At 46.0% G+C, this 19174-nt stretch overlaps 1 protein-coding gene across 1 annotated transcript in view; it reads left to right on the forward strand.

Moving 5' to 3' along the window:
* Positions 1-19174, forward strand: part of TAPBPL (TAP binding protein like) — a 180597-nt gene that overhangs the window by 6554 nt on the left and 154869 nt on the right. The window contains exon 2 of the mRNA XM_069650698.1: positions 13279-13524. Within this exon, the coding sequence (XP_069506799.1) occupies positions 13279-13524 (246 nt within the window). The remainder of the gene's footprint in view (positions 1-13278; positions 13525-19174) is intronic.

The raw sequence follows: 19174 nt of genomic DNA on the forward strand, positions 1-19174 counted from the left end.
GCAAATCATGCATTATAACCGACCTGCCTTCTCTGTCTGCCACCGTTTTCAACACTCGGAAAGGTACCCTTGTGCTATCCACACCAATACTCCTCTGGCATATGCTGAGTATGATGAGCCTACTGTGGTCCCCCTCCACCTGTCTGTAATTGCGGTTTGTTGCTCCTGGGTGAGGTGTGTTTCCTGTAAGAGTGCTATATATTTCTTTTGCCTGCGCAAGTACGTCACAATCCAGTTTCTTTTGATGTAACTTCTGACCCCCTCACATTCCGTGTGACTATTTTAAGTTCCCGGGCCATGATCACCGTTTCCCTTACTCCCATGTCATCCTGTTCCATGTTTCGCATGTGTGTCGTGTGGGTGTATAAGTTGTTTCCCCACCCCCTCACCTTCCCAACAATTGCCCAGCTCAGTACATCGTGCTCAGGCATTCCTGCTTCTCTCTGCGCCCACCACCCCTTGTCCTTCCCTCGGCGACCGGAGTGCTGCAGGTGATACATAACTGCTAGTATACCAACCCAAAAACTTGGGTAAAAAGGTGTTTCTGCGTAGCGTGCCCTTGGAATTTGGAGATCACACTGCTTGCTCCTGTAGGTTCATGAAGGGCTAATGTCGGAGACTCCTCGCAACCGTATGTGCTTATCTTCATGCCGTAACTAATCGGTCCACTCGTGCTTCCAGTGCTGCTTGTAGTTTCGTTCATGTATCTGCATTATCTGCCGATTTGTCTCCGACGCCAGTCGGTAGGTTCTCTGCATCCATCCATTTGTGTAGTTCCTCTGGGGTGTCGACAAAGATGATTCTGCCGTTCCGTATGATCTTCAACCTCGCCAGATATAACAGCATGTATTTAAGGTTTGCTTCTCAAAGCCTCCTTTTCACTGAGGTGAAGTGCATTCTCTGCCTTTGTACCTGCAGGGTGTAGTCAGGATATGCTGTGATGTTCGCAGACGCCCTCCGGATCATTGCACCTTTCCTGAAGTAATCCTGGATCTTTTCCCTATCGGCTTTCTCCCTAGGGACCTATGTGCCCTCTCTACTGTGAAGCCCTGTGTTAGGTTGCCTAGTCCTATTTCTTGCAGCAACATATTTTTTATGAAGTTTGTGTGGTTCGTATCCTCTGCTCCCTCTGGGAGGCCAATAATTCTGATGTTGTTTCGTCTCACCCGCCCTTCCGCGTCCTCGACTCTCCCTTCCAGGTCTCGCATTTGCTGTTGCAGTATTGAAACATCCATCCACTGTGGTGACTTTTAGTCAAGCTGCGTTCTCCGCAACCTGTTTCTCGAGGGTTTCTGTCAGCTCAGCTATTGCCCGTACATCCTGTCTTAAGAGATTGGCATCCAGGCCAACTGCGTCTATTTTAGTTTCCAGGGCCACCTTCAGAGCTGCGATGGCTGCCAGAATCTGCTGGTTTTCGCACATTTGTTCTGCCTCCACCTGTTGCACCGCATCAGGCCGAGTTGTCGTTCCACTTAAGTGTGTCGGCGTCACGAACATATCTAGCATGGGTTGTTTGGCCTTATTTTTGTGTGCTTTGGCCGCCATGTATGCCTCCCCTATGGCGGTCCTGAATGCTATGCCTGGCCTGTATTATCGACACTGGGCGCTTGTGCGTTGGGTAGCTCAGGGCACCGTGGATATGGTGTTGTCTAACAGTGACTCACTTGATTGCAGATAACTAGTGTCTCTACTGTGGATGGTTGTTTCACTGTACAGCAGCTTGTTTTGATGAATACTCCTGTGCGCAGAGGCCCAGGAGTAAGCGTACCTTTCCCTGCCCCCGTGCTATGGAAGCGTTGCTCACTGTCTTTATACTTGAGAATGTGTTGGACGTAAGCTTTGTGTTGCTGGATCCTCCGTTGCCGTCCCCTCAATGTGACTGTCTGTAGGGAGGCATTAAATCCATCTCTGTTGGTGTGGGGTAGAGTTGTCTGTGGCTGAGTTGCGTGGCACCTGTTGTTTACCGCACTCCTCTGCTTCCCTTTTCCTTCTTGGGGTATTGCCGTGGAGTTTGTATGCCCGCGTGCCGACCTGACCCACAGCCTTATACAGGGCCCTAAGTCGGGTTTGTGCTGCCCTCTCATCCCAGGTTCTGAGGTCGCCTTGGTGCCGCAGTCCCACACCTCGCTTCGCGGGGATGTGCGGTTCTGCAATCCTCCCCCACTATTTGGTGGGCTTGATTAAGGTGCTACCTGTTATGGACTTGTACACAGGGGGCTGCGGGCTTCAGTCTGGCAGTGTGGTGTTTAGTCTTACTCTGACTATCTGCTCCATTCACCTTCACGCTGTGCGTGCTACTCGCAGCCGTGTCTGTACTTCCAGGATGCGTATAAGCGTTGTTGCTGGTCCCACCTTTGCGCCCTGACTCCGTTCACGTAGAACCTGGCTCCCAGTCTTCAGTGCAGCACTATCTCATTTCTCTGCTTACCCGGCCGGACAATCGTGTCCTTCTCAGTGCCTGCAAAGCTGGGGCCTTTCACTTCCCATGTGCCCAGCCTTTCTTGGCTGGGTCGGAGTCGGCTGCCACATCGGCAGTCGCCGCCATCTTGTTGAAAGTGCCTGCTTCCATGCCTGCGACTTCAGCAGGCTCGTTCCTCGATTCTCGGAGTCCGTTACCGCTGTAGCTTCGTCTACACACTCCACAGGCATTCACTGCAGTTTCACTTGGGTTTCGGCTTGTCAGGATTAGAGATTATGCCCTTTCAGCAAGAATCTTGCCGGATCATGCACGAGCTCTGCAAAAAACGTCCTTTCTACATGGCTGCTTGGCCACGCCCTACATTCCAAATACTTGGGTGTTTAAAGTTGTATTAGTATGGTGAGTTTAAAGGATTATTGGTTGCGTCCTAGCAAATCTTTAGACGTGCTAAGCAGTCTTCTTACTTAAGAATAATCATTATCATGACATTTATTGGGCATTCATACCCAACATTTCTCTTTCTTTGGTACCTCTGCTTTGTTGCCGCCGACCATCTGGCTTCTGATGATTCTTCTGTGCATGACACAGTCAACAAAGAGTCCACTGCAATGCTTTCAGGACTCCAGACATATTTTCTATGCTCAAACAAAACAGGTGATGGCTGGAAGATTTAGAATGAATCATGACCTCTGGCTTTGCTCTGGGGAACCTTCCAAGTCATCGTTCTTCGCCTGCCAAGCCATTACAGAAACGGGAAAGACCATATGCAAATCAGGGTTGGTCCCACCCCAAAAGGGGCAGTCCAGCCCAAATTGCTATGTCACATCACTTCTGCAAAAGACCACAAGCATCCCCAGTCATGTTTCGCCATCATCAGTAAGGAGTAGCTTTGGTCTCTAGGCTCAGCAGGCACGGGACCCACGTCTGGGCATACCCGTCCCACTTGGGGTGACAAAAGCAAAGCAAAAGAGGTGATGGCTGGAAGGTTTAGAATTAATCTGGACCTCTGGCATCGCTTTGGGAAACCCTCCAGACCATCGTTCTTTGCCCGCCAAGCCATTACAGAAACGGGAAAGACCATATGCAAATCAGGCTTGGTCCCACCACAAAAGGGGCAGTTCAGCCCAAACTGCTAGGTCACATTCCTTCTGCACGAGATCCCAAGCATCCGCAGACATGTTTCTGCCTCATTGGGTGTCTTCGGTGAGGAGTAACTTGGGTCTCTTGGCCCAGCAGGCACAGGAGTCGCTTGTGTTTCCGTGCAGATGGGGCCTGGCTTACCAGTTTGGGCTGGGCTGCTCCTAATGGTGGCAGTAACTGATTGATTTGCATATGACTGGACCCCTTTTGCAGTGGCGCAGAAAGTTTAAAAAACGGTGGTGTGGAAGGTTGCCCAGAGCAGTACTGGTGGTTCAGATTTATTCTAAACCTTCCAACCATCCCTTTTTTTAGTTATATTTTCTGTGCTCAACTTGAGCCCTCGGCTCACAGGGCCACGGGATCTTTTGTTCGCACTCTGCATTGCCTAGCGACTGCTGTAGAACATGCTGAGCAGGTACACCCCTGCAAAGCCTCTGTCTCACCCAGGATAAGAAATCAAAACTTTAGGATCATGAGTAAAGTGGGTATATTTATTATTTGTGTTTGGAAAGTGTTCCTGCTTGGAGGTGGGGGTCAAGTCAATTATAAGATTTGAGGTAAGGAAGAGGGACCAAGCGGTAAAGGGTACATGGTCATCCTTAGGGCAGCACCTTTTTACAGTGTCAAAGGTAAGGTTCTTACCCTTCCCAATCCAACTGTTTTGAGCTTTAGGCAACGCACACACAAATGCCCACCAAAGATCCATGCAGCCATTAGCCCGGACTTGCTTTTCATAGATGCTAGCCAAGTAAGTGTGGCAAGTGGAATGATTGGCGTGCCCTCGTTATACCTTCCCCAGCGTGTATTGTACATTCAATTTATTACACTATGAGCCGCAGAAGAGACAGCTGATATTTTTGATTTACCAGCAAAAACAGCCTTCCATACTCCTGGGGACTGCTTGCAGGCATCTCGAGTCCATCACACATACTGCCCATGTAAGTACCAACCTACTGTCTTTCCACTAACCCTCCTCGAGCGATAATCATGCTGGAGTCACATTACCACTTCTGCACTTCCGATTGCTCAAGCCATCACGCACACATTCTCAACAAGCACTACCCAATCTTCCTGCTTTTCATGATCTATTCTTGCTGCTGTCTTGTGGTACCTTCTCCTGCTCACTGTGAGGGGTCAGCAATGAGAGGCGGACACAAAGTTGCAATGTTCTCAATATTTGCAATTTTTATTGAAAGAAAATGGGTTTGGAAAAAGGCCCATCTTGCCATAACTAAAATAGAATGCCCCTACTGATGAAAATAAAACTAAAATAAGCAGTCCTTGTGTCCAAAATGCACCTGGCCCTCACACTAACATACACAATCAAAGGGTACAGAGAAAGAGAGCTTCAACAAAACAAACCTTGTCTCCAGGATTTGTTTCACTTCCCCTGAATTGTTTCAGGAAAAGGCATTTGAAATACTGTGTTTCACCAAGTTCTATTTAGGTTTATACAAATTTCTCTTTCCTGGGTATTCTCCTTAAGATAACACGCCAAGTATTCTTTTTAAAATACAGGTTCAAATATATTGAAAGGCAGTCTTTTATAGTGTTTAGGATGGCCAAACCAAAACGTTCAGTTTTAACAAAGGTTTGATATTGTAAAGTTCTTTTTCAACAAAACCTTGGATTACCTGGTGTACTCACCTGATAGGTACCTCTTTCCAAAGAAGGTTCAACTGAAAACTCTGGATATCCTGGTTTACTATCCTGCCAGGAATATTCCCTTTTTGACTCTCACAGATCCCCTGGTGTATTCTCCTGCTAGGCATATCTTTCAAAAAGGTTTCACCACCTGATGCTCTTATCAGGTTTATCCACAACATTCATATTTCTCTTAAATATCACACAATTGCACCTATTCGGTGGCATAACTTTGTTGACTTCTGTTAACACTTGCACCAATTCCCCCATACTGTCATCTCCCATATGAGGGTTTGTTGAAGTGCTTTTTGTCAACCTCTTTGTTCCGGGTTTCCCCCAACTGACATCTCATGTCAGGAGAATTGTGCAACTTCTGCCTCTTTCTTTCTCTTATAATGTCTTTTGGCTTATGGCAATGCTGGTTCCATGTTTCCCCCAACTGACATCTCTTATCAGGAGAATTGCACCATGTTTGCCCTCTTGTTCTCTCTGTAACTCTATTTGGTCGATATTCCATGTACCTGTCGGAACGCCCCAGGGTTACCACTGCCAAAGGGACAACTCACTGGTATCACCTGGAATCTCCGACTCGTGGTTCGCTATAGCAGCAGAGTTTTGCTTTGGGTATGACTTCTCCAGCTTGTCAAACCCCTTCACGGTTCCTCTGCCGGCTCTGTGGTTCCTCGCCTATACGGTCGCTGCCTTCTGCTTTGACAGCGCCGTGGCAACCTTTCTCTCGCAACTCTGGTACGTCAGATTGACAAGTGGCAGGTCAGGAATACCTCTCTCCTTCAGCCTGGTTCACTCCCGCACTTCTGCCTTTCTCTGTGGTTTTGCTTCCTGCTCCGCATACTCTGCAGCCCAATCTGGCTTCCCCCTTCTCCCGTCTGCACGTGTTTCTGAGTATTGAATGGACAACAAGTAGACTGCTCGTAACTATTGGCATTACTGTTGATCCTCATTGACTCTTTACTCCTCTTCATCTTCCCAGTACTTAAAGCTTTCTCGGAATTGAAGTTCAAAGGATTACCATATCGTTTAAAGTTCTGCTATTGCACACTTTTATCTACACTACAATCATCATCAGATGTCAAAGGAACTTTAGAGGGGGTATATGTACATGTGAAAGATGAATAAAGTTCTGCTTAAGATGTTTAACAGAAGTAGTTTTTAAGATCTCACAATGAAAGGGTTCTGAATAATAGCAGCAGGCCCTCAAACTGCCTGCCCTCGCCCTCCCCTGTTAGCTCCACGCTCCTTTTTTCTCTATTTCCCTCACATGTTCTTCATCCTATGATTGTAAAGCGCTCCTTTGCTTACCGGAGGGGGCATTGAATCTGTTGTCTGTGTCTTTCTTCATGTTGCCTTCATGGTATGTTGGTTCTTTGTTTCATGCACTCAATACATTTGTATCTTTTTATTTGTATTGTTTTCAAGAGCACTGTTGTTTTCCATGTGTGCCTGCTGGTGTAAGTGTGAGGGAGGGAGGTGTTGTTTCCTGTGTATGTGTGCCGATGGAGTGATTGACGGGCCAGCATGGTGCTGAGTGCAATCTTGCTAGGGTGCTGTGTGTGAATGTTCTGTGAGAATCATTTGGTGCTTGGGAGCTGGATGGGATAGCATGGGTGGCCTGCCCTATGTACTTGTCCTGATTCCATAAAGTTGCAACTAAGAATTTGAAAAAAGTCACAGGGGAAAAATGACTTGTGGCTCCTGACTGATTTCTACAAACCGGTCACTTCAAGCACGTGAGGGACATCTTGGTGCTATAATAAAGGTGCAAAGAATGAACATATTACAATTGAAAGCAATGCACAGTAATTTATCATCTAAATATATTATTGTTATTATTAGTAGGGTATTTATTGAGCGCAGTCCTAGCTCCGGTAAGCAAAGGAACGCTTTACAATCATAGGATGAAGAACATGTGAGGGAAATAGAGAAAAAAGGAGCGTGGAGCTAACAGGGGAGGGCGAGGGCAGGCAGTTTGGTAGCAAGAGATCTGCAAGCAACCAGGGGAGAAAGCAGTAGGGGGCAGGTCACCTAGTCACAAGTAGGGGGGGTGGGTGAAGGGTGTGTGGCCCAAGGTGTTAGGAACCTTTCCTTGAAGAGGGGGACCTTGAACTGCTTCCTGAACTTTATAAGCGAGGGGACGAGTCTGATATTGATGTCAGGTGGTTCCAGAGTCTTGGGGCGTAGACAGAGAAGGACTGTTTTCTGGTTTCCTTTCTGCACTGGTGGAGTTGAAGTCTGCACATGGCCTTACTTCTGGTGAACATAGATAACTGGTGCAGCATAAAGAACCAATGTAGGCAAGACAGCCAGAGTCCATTATGGGTTGTCTGATTCCATATCACCAACAGATTGGGCACTGTGGGACCCCAAATGTATCCTTTGTTGTCCCCGCTAACCCCTAACATGGACGTTTGTTTGGACATGAAATGCCTCACATTTATTTAGCTCTGGCTAAATAGAGATTCCTAATTAAACAAATTATGTTACTGGGAATCATACCAAAGGGGCCTCCAAGCCAATAACGGTGACCGTAATGAACGGTCACCGTTATTTGCATCTTCCCCATTCCCATTGAGCCCTATGGGGGCTCATTTGGGAATGGGGAAGAGCCTTGGTGAATGGGGAATTACCGCCCCGCCAACCTTGGAATGGGGCGGTAATTCCGCCATCCACCAAGGCGCTGCCGGTCCGGGTACGGCGTCAACCAAGGCGTTAATAGCGCCATTGGTTAGCGCCGTACTCGGAATGAGGCCCATTATGTTTAAATTACCCCATAGGTGCCTCGGGTTGCTTTTCCCAGCTGCAAGCAAGGGGGCCCCCAAACACCATGTTGAAATGAACCCTTGTGAGCCCGGAGACATCGTCAGCTGGCGCTTTATGTATCCTACTCCTGTCATGGACACTGCTCATTTATAACAGTGGCAGCTTGTCCATATTGGGCGAGGGGGCGCCGACCCAGCTGCCCCCTGGCCCATTATGGAGGAGCGCTCCCTCAGGTGATTTTTCCAGCTGATTGAGCGCTCCTGGGCTGGCTGAACTGTCAAAGCGAACCATGGTTTCACTTTGACAGTTCTGTTCCCCTGCTGCGCATGCTCAATGAGACTTGCAAGGCAGGGGGCATTTTGCTTCTCCAGCCTTGCATAGCTCATTGGAAATGCCTGCTGGGGAATATCATGTCAGTATGTGTGAGGGGGCACTCCTGCGCCTCCCCTCACAGGCAAACTGAGCAGGCAGGAGCATGGTGGTTCTCCACCCATGCTCCAGCCCCTGCCCGCATTTTCAGGAACCAGGAATCTCTTGCTTCCTGATTCCTGTTCGTGCTATGCGGGAGCTGGAGTGCTGGGAGGAAACTTCAGGATCGGTGCAGAAGGTAAATGTATGTTAATTATTTAAATATGGGTATGCCTGTGTTATGGGTGAGTGTATGATGGGTGCTCGCATTAATGAGGAAGTGCATGCTGCAAGTGAATGGTGTTTGATTGTGTGCGTGTTTGTTTGGGCACGGCTATGGAGCTGATTTTGGTGAGTTGTACAACATTGGCATTTTAATAATAAAGGTCTCCCACCAGCCGAAGACATCAGTCTACCAGCAGAAGCTGAGAGTCTCCTGCCAGATATAACCAACGATGAGACAAGAAAGATGACACTTGTGTAAGGTGCTCACTGGATGACTCGGAGAAGATCAACTCGCCACAAAATAACATTCCTAGAAGCCTCCCCCAGACGTCCTAATGATTCAGATTCATCATCGTCCAGTGGTGACCGCAAAAGGGGCTATGTTCACACAATAGGCAACTGGACTGCAACTGAATACAGCCCGACACTATTGCTTCAAATAAATGGAAGCACGCGTGAATTTCTAATTGACACAGGAGCCACGGTCAATGTGCTAAATTAAGAAATATACCAGGGATCAAAATCAAAAAGGCACTGCAGCCACCTCACATTGACATATACCCATATGGCACAAACATGCAATTGAAATGCAAGGGCATGTTTAAAGCCACATGCACCTACAAAGACAAGATAGCAAAGGTGACAATATATGTAGTGAAATACGAAGTACTTGGAGGCAGAATTTTTTTTAATCTGCCATACAAATACACTTTGTCCACCACGTCCACCCGCAGACTATTCCACAGACTATCAGACTCTGCTGGGACTCTGTTGCGCTCAGCTCCCCCGGGCGGTTTTGTTAAAACAAAATACTTGTCAGCTGTGCAATTGTATAAGCAGTGAGGACAGACTGCAAGAATACACCAGAGCAATACTGCCGACTGCACACACTTGGAGACACTTACTGCTCTCTACTAATAACTAACACCTGCCTTCAGTCTCCACAAGTGCTCTGTGCTGATAGACTTCCAGATGAAGACTGCTCTTATCACCTGCGCACCCCAATATGGCCTCCAAAGCCGACCGCAGGGAAACAGAATTGGTATATCCTCTTGCAAAACACGATAGCGAGTACAGCTACTAACTGCTAACTCTCGCCTTAACTCTCCTTTCTTTGGCACACTACGGATAGACTAAAGTGCCATAAAGCACTGATCTTCCCCTCATCCACGTGACTAGACCACACAGAGGAGAGTGGGCCTACACTACCTGAACTAGAATAGAGGTAATTCAGAGGGGATGTTAATGGTGCCTCGCCAGCCCAGCTACAGGTCAGCAGCGTAGCCACTAACCTCCAATATGGGGAAAGATCCCCCAGGCATCCAAGGACCCCCACTGGCCCCTGTTACCAATGCTGCCGCCTTCCTCGGCTTCAGTAAGGATCCGACGGTGCTCCTGGGGCTCCAGCAGTGCTCCAATCAAAAGGTTCCTGTGTTTACACAATGCTCCATGCCACTCACCGCCTCTCCACTCTTGGCTCCGCACTCCATGCCGACAGTAGGCTGGATTGGATAATATCCTTGACTGTCCTCACAAGTTGGGTTTCAAGCCACACTGAAACAACATACAAACAACAATTGCTTCCGACACCAATATTCCCACCAACAGAGACCACTCATTTGCCTTTGCCCAAGGCTGTGATCTCGTACCCTACATCCCCGATTCTCCCCGTCTATCCCCCTATCAAATTATAATGACTTATGCTTCATGCATATTCAGGAGTATGATCATAACCAGATTATTAGCAACCATTTCTAAATCACTGCCTTATCAGCCAGTCCTGGCGGGTCTGCAGCAGAGACCTCTGAAAGTTCTTGCTCTATGAGGAGTCCTGGCAGAAAACGCAAACCAATAAAGATGGTCACTAAAGAGGTGGGCGGGGGGCAACTAAACCCTCCACCTACCTTGCACCACCAGCTCTACTAGTGAGGCAGCAACACAGTTGATTATGTGAGGGGATGGGGTAACATTACCCAGGGTCCTTGGATACCTGCGAGCCTAGCAAGGTCTGCCAAACAAAGCACTATCTTCAATTTCCTAAAATATGGGTCATGGGGAGGCCAGCAATGGCTGTGAAGCTCTTTGTGCCAGAGCACATTCTGGCCTTTGAAATCCCTGCTACCACCACACAATCAAGGTACGTTTAGGACATTGGGTGTATCCCACAAGACCTCACAGTAAACCTTTGTACATTCTGCAATCCATGAGAACCCTTGTAAATCATAGTACTGTTCCGCTAGCTGAAATGTTCAGTGGGTGTGGTCATAGGGATCAGTGAAAATCTATGTCCCATTCATATTCTATAGAAGACCGATTAGCAACCCATATACCTTGATCTACCAATGGTCTTTGTTTGAAAATATGAAACTGACAATAGCGTAAGTTTCCTGTGCATTATATGGATACATTGCACCCTTTATGTACAAAGTGAATATGCCAGCAAATTTAATAGTAAAGGCCAATACCGGACGTTTCTGGTTAAGGCCCCTGTGGAGAGAGGCAACAGGGCTGCAAAACATATTTTCCAAACAGCATTTCTAATAGCCACAACAACATTCTTTATCAGGCAATAAATAGTACTTACAACAATTTTCTTTAGAAATGTGATGAATACGATGGTGTCATCAGTGCTTTCCCGGCGGTGACCTCTCCTCATGTGGCCAGGGGACGGCAGCCACTACCTGATGCTGACCCTGGGGCAGCTATATGAGGGAGAATCCCATGGTGGGGACAACCCCCGGGAGAATATCATGGCGCCATTGGATGAGGCATGGTATCCCCCCTTTTCTTCTGAGGATACTCCTTCTCCTCCCCGTCCCCTCCTAATACCTTAATGGCTTACTGTAACACATCCACAGGAAAGATGCTGAAGAACCTTTTAATGGGATCTGTAATATGTAAGTCATCACGATCTGACTTGCTCTCTAAAATTATGGCAAATACCTTCTCAGCTTCAACCTTCAAGTCATATACAACTGACTTACCTTGGAAGAACAATTACCCAGACTTTACCTATAAAAATGTAAGAATTAACTTCCATTCCCATAGCTACCAAAGAACTGCAACGAGGAAGATGAACAGAGGAATGCCGATCAAGGAAAGCCAGGAACATCAATGTATAATGTGTTTGGATTTTAAAAAGCTAACAAGCAGCTTCTAATGGGTTTCAGAAAAATAAAGTAGTTTAATAAAATGCACTGAAAACATGTTTTCATGTTGTTCTTTAAAATAAGTAAAAACATGCAAATTCATGATCACATGTGTTAAACCCCAGCAGTGCACAAATGAACTAACCTACCACAAATCGTTCCTTGTCAATGACTGTCTTCAAAGTATCTCAGAAAACTATTTTACAGGCACAGAATTTGAAAAGTGCTGCAGTGACATTTGTAGTTCTGTGTTGGCTCAAGCTTATTACTTATTAAACAGCAGATGTGATATCATTGTCTTATTATAGGTCAGTTGGGATGTCTCAACTAGCCTAAAATAAGATCATTATATCCAGGCTTTGTATTTTGCACGTATTATAAGTAGATATACTTATGAAATCTCCTTTGTGAGTGGAGGCATCAAGGTACCTTTTCTGCATGTAGACCATTTCAGATGACTTAAGGAGCACTTTTCATGTCAGTGGAAAGACTGAAGTACTTTTTCAGGTGAGTAAAACCTTGCAGTCCTTTTTCCAGTGGGTAAAACCTACTGTAGTCCCTGTTTATTTGAGTAGAAACACAAAAGTACTTTTTCAAGTGAGTAGAACAATTGGGGCTCATTACGAGTTTGCTGGTATATCTGCCGGAATACCGGCAAACAGGAATTACTGATACCGCCACTTGGTCAGGGGGTATTCCCCCTGGAGCTATTACCTCCGGCAGTAATACCGCCAGATTACAAGTGGGGGTTTTGCTGTGTAAATCCCCATTCTATGGAGTCCATAGGACTCGATTAGTGATTTTTGCCACTGTTACCACCGCCACTATTAAGGGATGGTAATACTGGTGATTTTTGGAGGTAAAGTGGAGTGGTTACCTCCAGTTTCAAATTGGAGGTAACTCCTCCATTTTATCTCCAAAAAATGCTGGTATTACCATCTGGTAATACAAGCAGAAGTAATACTGGCAAACTGGTAGTTTGGTGGTGCAGAAAATATTGAGGCAAATTAAATGACCTCCAATGTTTTCCTGCACCGCCAAACTCGTAATAAGCCCCTTTGTCTGTTCCTCAAAAGGGTGGAAACACTGCTCTATCATTTCATTGGTTTGCTGCCTTGTTCTTTCCAAAGTGTTCACAAATTGCATTTTCAGGAACATATTCCCTGACAGTGAAATTGTGTATTAAAAGCGAATTTTGATGAGAAAGTTCAGGGGTTTGTAGGTAATGGTGTAGGAGTTTGTGGGGGAAGAGGTGGGGTTAGAGAACAAATAGTGGGGACCGCCGTCTAGGACAGGACTGGCCATGAGGGGGGATACTGAAGTTGACATCCATTTGATTTATGTAAAACCACAGATTATACTGTTTTATGTGGCTAGAAAGTTGAGACCCTAGTATATTTTTTTTAATGTGGCTAAAAACTCTGTTGCGATTAGTCATACAAGTAAAGCACTCCCAGTCTCCCCTTGCAGAGCAGCAACATCTGGCAGGTATTTATTAAGTATTCTTTCTTTTAGGGTTGTGTGAGGACCTCCATCTGTTTAGTAGTGATAAGAAGCAGCGAGAGGTGGACCTGGTTCTGGACTGCATCTACCTACAGGAGAAAACAGGACACTTCGGAGCATTTACCTCTGGACTGAGTCACGACTCTGCCACCCTGGTCCTCCGCAACATCAGGGTAACGGACGGAGAATACCTGGACGCCTACACTGACTTCGAACCGCAAGTCACAGACGAGAACGCCATCATCTTTGAAGGAACAGGTTAGTGTAATGTCTTGGAATGTGGGCCCATTCCCGCAGATTAAGGCCCAAAGAGAGGGGTATGGGTAATTAAGCAGGGGTTGGGGGGGCAGGGTGGAGATTCATAGAGAGAGATAAATAGCCCTGAAGAGGACTGAGGCCCTGGTGTTGGGAGACAGTTGTGTCCCCTTATTCGAGAGCTCTCGAGCCTGACCCTCCTTTAGGTCATCAATCTTTACCCATGGTTGCTGAATGTAAACTGAGTAGCAAAATGTCCTTAATGCACACATTGTACAGGAATTCCTACTGGCATTATGTGGGATTTATGTTCTAATTCCTCCATTTCTTTTGTACCTGGTCTTCTGGATGCAGATATTAGACGTCAGTGTGACTGGTATGTTTGGAAGACCTTGGTAAGTATCACAGACCTGAGTGGAATCAAACACAGGGCAAACACAAATTAATTGTCTTAATACTTTTTATATGGGAAAACCAAATAAACTCCTTTAAGGTCAAGAATGTTAGCAAAATACTGCAATCTGTTAGGATAGTCGTGCACCAGGATGTGGTCAATTCCTGGGGTGAACTCAAAAGGTTTGGTCTCTGATCTTTCCTTGATTGGATCAGCTGCGTAATCTCCAGCGCAGGCGGTGTGTGGTCCAAACGTTGCAGCAGGAGTATGAGCTCTTTTCTCACTGTAGCTGAACAAGTGATCCAGCGGACCTCGTTTATAGATGACGTTGCAGTAAATTAATGAGAAGCTAACCACTGTGAACATCACAGTGGTACTACGCGAATAGGTAGTAGAACTAGGAGTAGCATTACTGCTCCTATTTCTTCTCTCAAGAGCAGATGGTGATAATGGCATTGAATTGATGTGTAAAGAATATACCTCTTTCAAAGAGTATACCAAGAGGAGACAAGGAAGTGGACTTATGAGAAGGATCTTGGTTTTGACTCTGTTGTTGGAGAGCCAATTTAGTTCACCCAGAACTGCACCATGTTTAAGATACTTAGCCATGTGGAGATTCTTTCTAGTTCCCTCATGCAGGTGAAGATGGAGTGGGCAATTGTCTGCATATACATGGTACCCATTGTTTCAGATGTGATGTGAAACAGTGATGTTATTTTAATGTGTTTAGCTATTGTGGGTTCAGCTATCCTTTGTGTTAAGCCTCAGGTAATGATGGCATTATTTGATACCAGGAGGTGCCCAACTTATCGCATGTGGTCATTTTTTCAGAAATTAAATTAACCATGTTAAAGGTGTCAACAGATCCTATAGAATATGACCAGGTGACTGAGAAAGATTGTCGACTGTACTGAAAGCAGCAGGACGGGGTTTACGGGTATATGCACACAGACACGGGCTCCTTCCTGGGCAGTTAGCAGCTCTTCTAGGATATTCAGTACAGCAGTGTCCCACTATGCGGTAGGAAGTCGGGTTTATAGTCCTTCAGTTGGCTTTCAGACTCTAGGCATAAGGAGTCCTGTGCAGGTACCATTGTTTCCATTGATTTACCAATTTAACAAAGCTTGATGTAAGCTTGAAGTTGGTCAAGATTGGATGCTTGAGCCTGCCAGGGACAATGAAGCATAAAGGTATGTGGTTATGATAGAGGCTAGTGCAGAAAGGCTTAGCTTTTTAATGCTAAGATTCCAGATATCTTATTGATTGGATAAGTTTTTGAAGGATGTTTTCAGCTTTGTGATTACAGGAAGGTTGACCTGCATGAAGCCGACGAAGGGTATGCAACTCTGAGTGGTTTATGAACAATGAGGCTTGGTGGACGGGTTGACATGTTTCTCGGGAGCTTATTGATGTTTGCTTGGAAAACATACCAGGTTATTACAGAGTATTTGTAAAGGGAGCGAGGCTGGCTTTGGGTTTTGAGGGACCACCAGTTCTGTCTCAACCTGGAATATTTAATGTTAGGCCAGTATTGGTCGTTTTTATCCCTGAGGCATGTGGGTTTATAAAGTTACAAAGAGTGGGCTTACACCTTGGGAAGTGGACTCAGCTCTTCCTTCTGGCATCCTGCCTTTGTGTTTCATGCAATGGCCTCATTGGTGTACAAAGTGTTAGCATTTCTGCATAGTGTCTTACATGTGTAGGTTGTGAGAGGTACCAACTTCCCCTGTGATGATCCATTAGATGTAGGCAAGGAGCTCTGAGCCAGAGTGTGTCAGCTTGCCTTACCCCATGCTATACAACGTGGGGAGGAGAGCTGACTCAGCCACACTTATTCATTATATTTGAACACTGACTTTCCTTTGCATACATATTCTCGTTTACACGCTTTTTGTACAAGATATAGGGCAGGCATTATGTTTTTATTATTATAGGCCATTTTGATTGGAAGAACACAACTAGGACTGTTATATTTATCATTTGAGGATTGAGACTACTCCCATCCTAGCTATGGGCAAAGTAGGAGTTTCTCCAACCCAATTTAGACTCCAATACAGGTTTTACAAATTGTACCTTTTGTGTCAGTGTCATACTTGTGATAACATGCCTCCCTTACAGTATTAATCAAAAATTATTATTGAATGCATTATATAAAAATCAACAATCATCCAATCATGTTAGTCCTGATGGAAAGTTACACTGCTTGCTCCCCACCTACTTTACAATGTTTGATTAGTTATGAATTGAAATTCTTTTTTCAGGTCAGTGCAATTAGTTATGACTTTACAGGGATGGACACTTTAGTCAAGTTTTAAAAAAGATTATCTGAACAAGAGTAAGTACGGCAAGTGGAACCACAAAGTCGGAAGCTGTGCTTGTTTGAGTTGAGTTCCAACATTTCCACTTAAAGCTATGTGTTTAGGTCCTATGTGCAAGGAAGTTCCTGCACACAGTAGCATGGATTCCATTTTAAAATTGCATTTCCTGCATGGATTTCCTTTGTTACTTTCCTTTATTGAAAAATTGCAAATAGGTAAAGGCATGTAGGTTTGACACTTTATAGCAACAACATTTGAATCATTCCACCCTCCTGAGTCTTAGGACTTATGTAATATCAGCAGTTCATGGTGCAGTCAATTTAAGTAGGTCCAGCACTCTTGGCCTTGCCAGGGGATGGCACCCATAAAGAGTTGGAAGAGTCCGGTGATGTATCAAAAGAGACAGTTGTTTTCTCAAGGACCATCCTATTCCACACATAGCTAGAGTTTTAGCCCTAGGAGAGGCATCAAGATTCCACGACTAGGTTGTAATGCACCATTTCTCGGCTACCGGAGGCGGAGTGATTTAACATGCCACTGAAAGTGCTTAGGATAGGAGATTTGCATTGCCTAGAATTACAGGGTTTTTCCAAGGGAAGGGTGAGAGGGATGGCCTATTGCGTGGGCCAGTGGGTAGTTCTCCCAAAGGTATTCTGGATAGTCTGTCTGTCCAGGAGCTATAGGGGCGAGATTCCGTAAAATCCTGCACCTCATAAATTATAAGCTTTTGTTTTAAGTGTGGGACTTGGAGGTGTTCACCTTAAAACCCAAAACGGCAGAGAAGGCTTAGATTACCCACAAAATACTTGGTAGTTCTAAACACTGGTCAGCCCCTGTGAGGAGCCCGTAGTCGGAAAATGGAAACATTTTGGGTTTCTGTCTCCACCACTGATTCCTCGAGGTATGGTATATCTTGATTGCAAATGGTCCAATGACAGTGTAAGGGGAAGAGAGGGTTGGAAACCCTATTTGGGGCCTGCAGCTAGCCCAACAGCATAATTGCAGCATACATTGCCTCATAACGAGTTTGGTGGCAACACCGTAACAATGAATCCGGCACCTGACTTCCTGGTGCCACTGGGACATTCCAAGTCCCGGCGGCGCGGGAAGTCAGGCGCCGGATTTTGTAACTCCCCATTCCCGTAGAGTCGCATAGGACTCTATGGGAATGGGGAGATGGAAGCGCCGGCACTGTTGCTAACGGTGCCAGTGCTTCTGTGAAGATTATGCCTACTGGGGTCGCAGCGCCCGGCAGGGTCAGACCTGTCGAGTGCAGCGGCCCCGCCAGGCAAATTCAAAGTGTGGTGGTCCAGAAACATGGGTGCCGGTAAGCGTACTGGGACACTTGTTTCCAGACCGCCACACTTGTAATGAGACCCATTGACTCCTACACTGCATTGGAGTTTTTGTGATTCGCCATAACACAGCCTTTTAGACTGCTGTCCAGGGTTAGTTTATTAGTATCAGTGGGAGCAGTCACAGACAATGACCCTTGAGCTTGCTTGTGCTTAAAACTGGGTTGGGGATGTTCATACAGACAGGCTGGCCATGGTGGAAGAAGGAATTCCTATAATGGTGCTGGAAGGAAAAACAATAATGCAGAGGGGGGAGAGTCGAGCAGGGAAGGGAGGGATGGGAGTTAGAAGGGTCCAAAGGACACCATACCTGTCAAGACTGGTATTGCCAAAAGACAACTAAAACCCAGAAGGCTATCGAACTTCCATCTCAACCCAACACAATATTTTCTATTTCTCTCAAAGCATGTGGTCAGGTGAAAAGGCGAGACGAATGACACACTGCTCTCTCCCCGGCTGTGGAAAAAAAGAAAACTGACAAGCATCAGTATATAGACACACAATCCTATACACTCCAGTGTGTGCACTGCCTTTAAGGAAGATTCACAACAGTAAACAAAAGTGTACAAACCACTTCCTGGCGTAAGACCAAGGCCCTCAGGGAATTCATGTGTGTCACAATCAGCCACGATGATCTGCACAAAAGACAGAATACAAGTCTGCAAAGGCCTGAGCCAGGTGGCACAAGAATGCTAGCTAAAGTCAATGAGGATGAATGCAGGAGAGTCTGAGCACATGGGGGAGGTAAGGAAATTAAGTCAGTTTACCAGGAAGTGCAAACAAGAAGCACAGAGGAGTAGAAAAGGGACACAGAGATATAATGGCTAAAGGCCAGCAGATTGTCCAGTAGAAGTGAGGCAGAAGTGTTGTAAAACCACAGGTCTGGAGATAGCAAGACAATGAAGGAAAACCCAAAAGTAGTCCAGTTAATTTGGCAAAGTTTGAGGCATGGCACTTCAAACTCTGTAGCAAACCCAAAACCTCGCCTGGCGAGCAAGTAGTCAAGCCAAATAAAAAAACAGATCATCAGAGAAACACTTTCTGCTGCAACACCGAAACAATGCCCCAGAAGTACCACTCTGCGCTCCCAAGTTCTTACTGGCACATCTGCACAACTTGCAAATGCCAGCAAAGCGCCATTGATTGAGCATGCGCTAAGCAAATCCCATACACCAGGACTTGTGGGCAGTGGAGTTCTTTAGGTACCGCAACATTCTAAAGTGTCGCTGCAGCTTCCAGGCTGTATACAGGTAGTGCAGGACAATGACAGGTTGTAACTACAACAGAGAAATTACTTGGGTACATTTTCAGAAAGCATCATCAGCGAAATGGAAGCAGTATCTCCATCTGCAAGTCCTGTTTCCATTTCCATGAGGCAATAAAGGAAGGTGGCTGCAGAGTAGCTGGCGGAGGAATAACGGAAGAGTGTGCCTCAGGAAGGAGGGAGCGGGTTGGAGAGATGAGACACAATACTGTCTAACAAGAATGGCAATGGGCAGGTAAGGTGAGCAAAAGAGATTGCTAACAATACAGACAATACTGGTGGTTGATGCCCGGATTTCGAGGTATATTCTTGGCTTGCACTC

The sequence above is a fragment of the Ambystoma mexicanum genome, chromosome 3p (assembly GCF_040938575.1).
Source record: "Ambystoma mexicanum isolate Mex_15411 chromosome 3p, UKY_AmexF1_1, whole genome shotgun sequence".
NCBI classification, from domain to species: Eukaryota; Metazoa; Chordata; class Amphibia; order Caudata; family Ambystomatidae; genus Ambystoma; species Ambystoma mexicanum.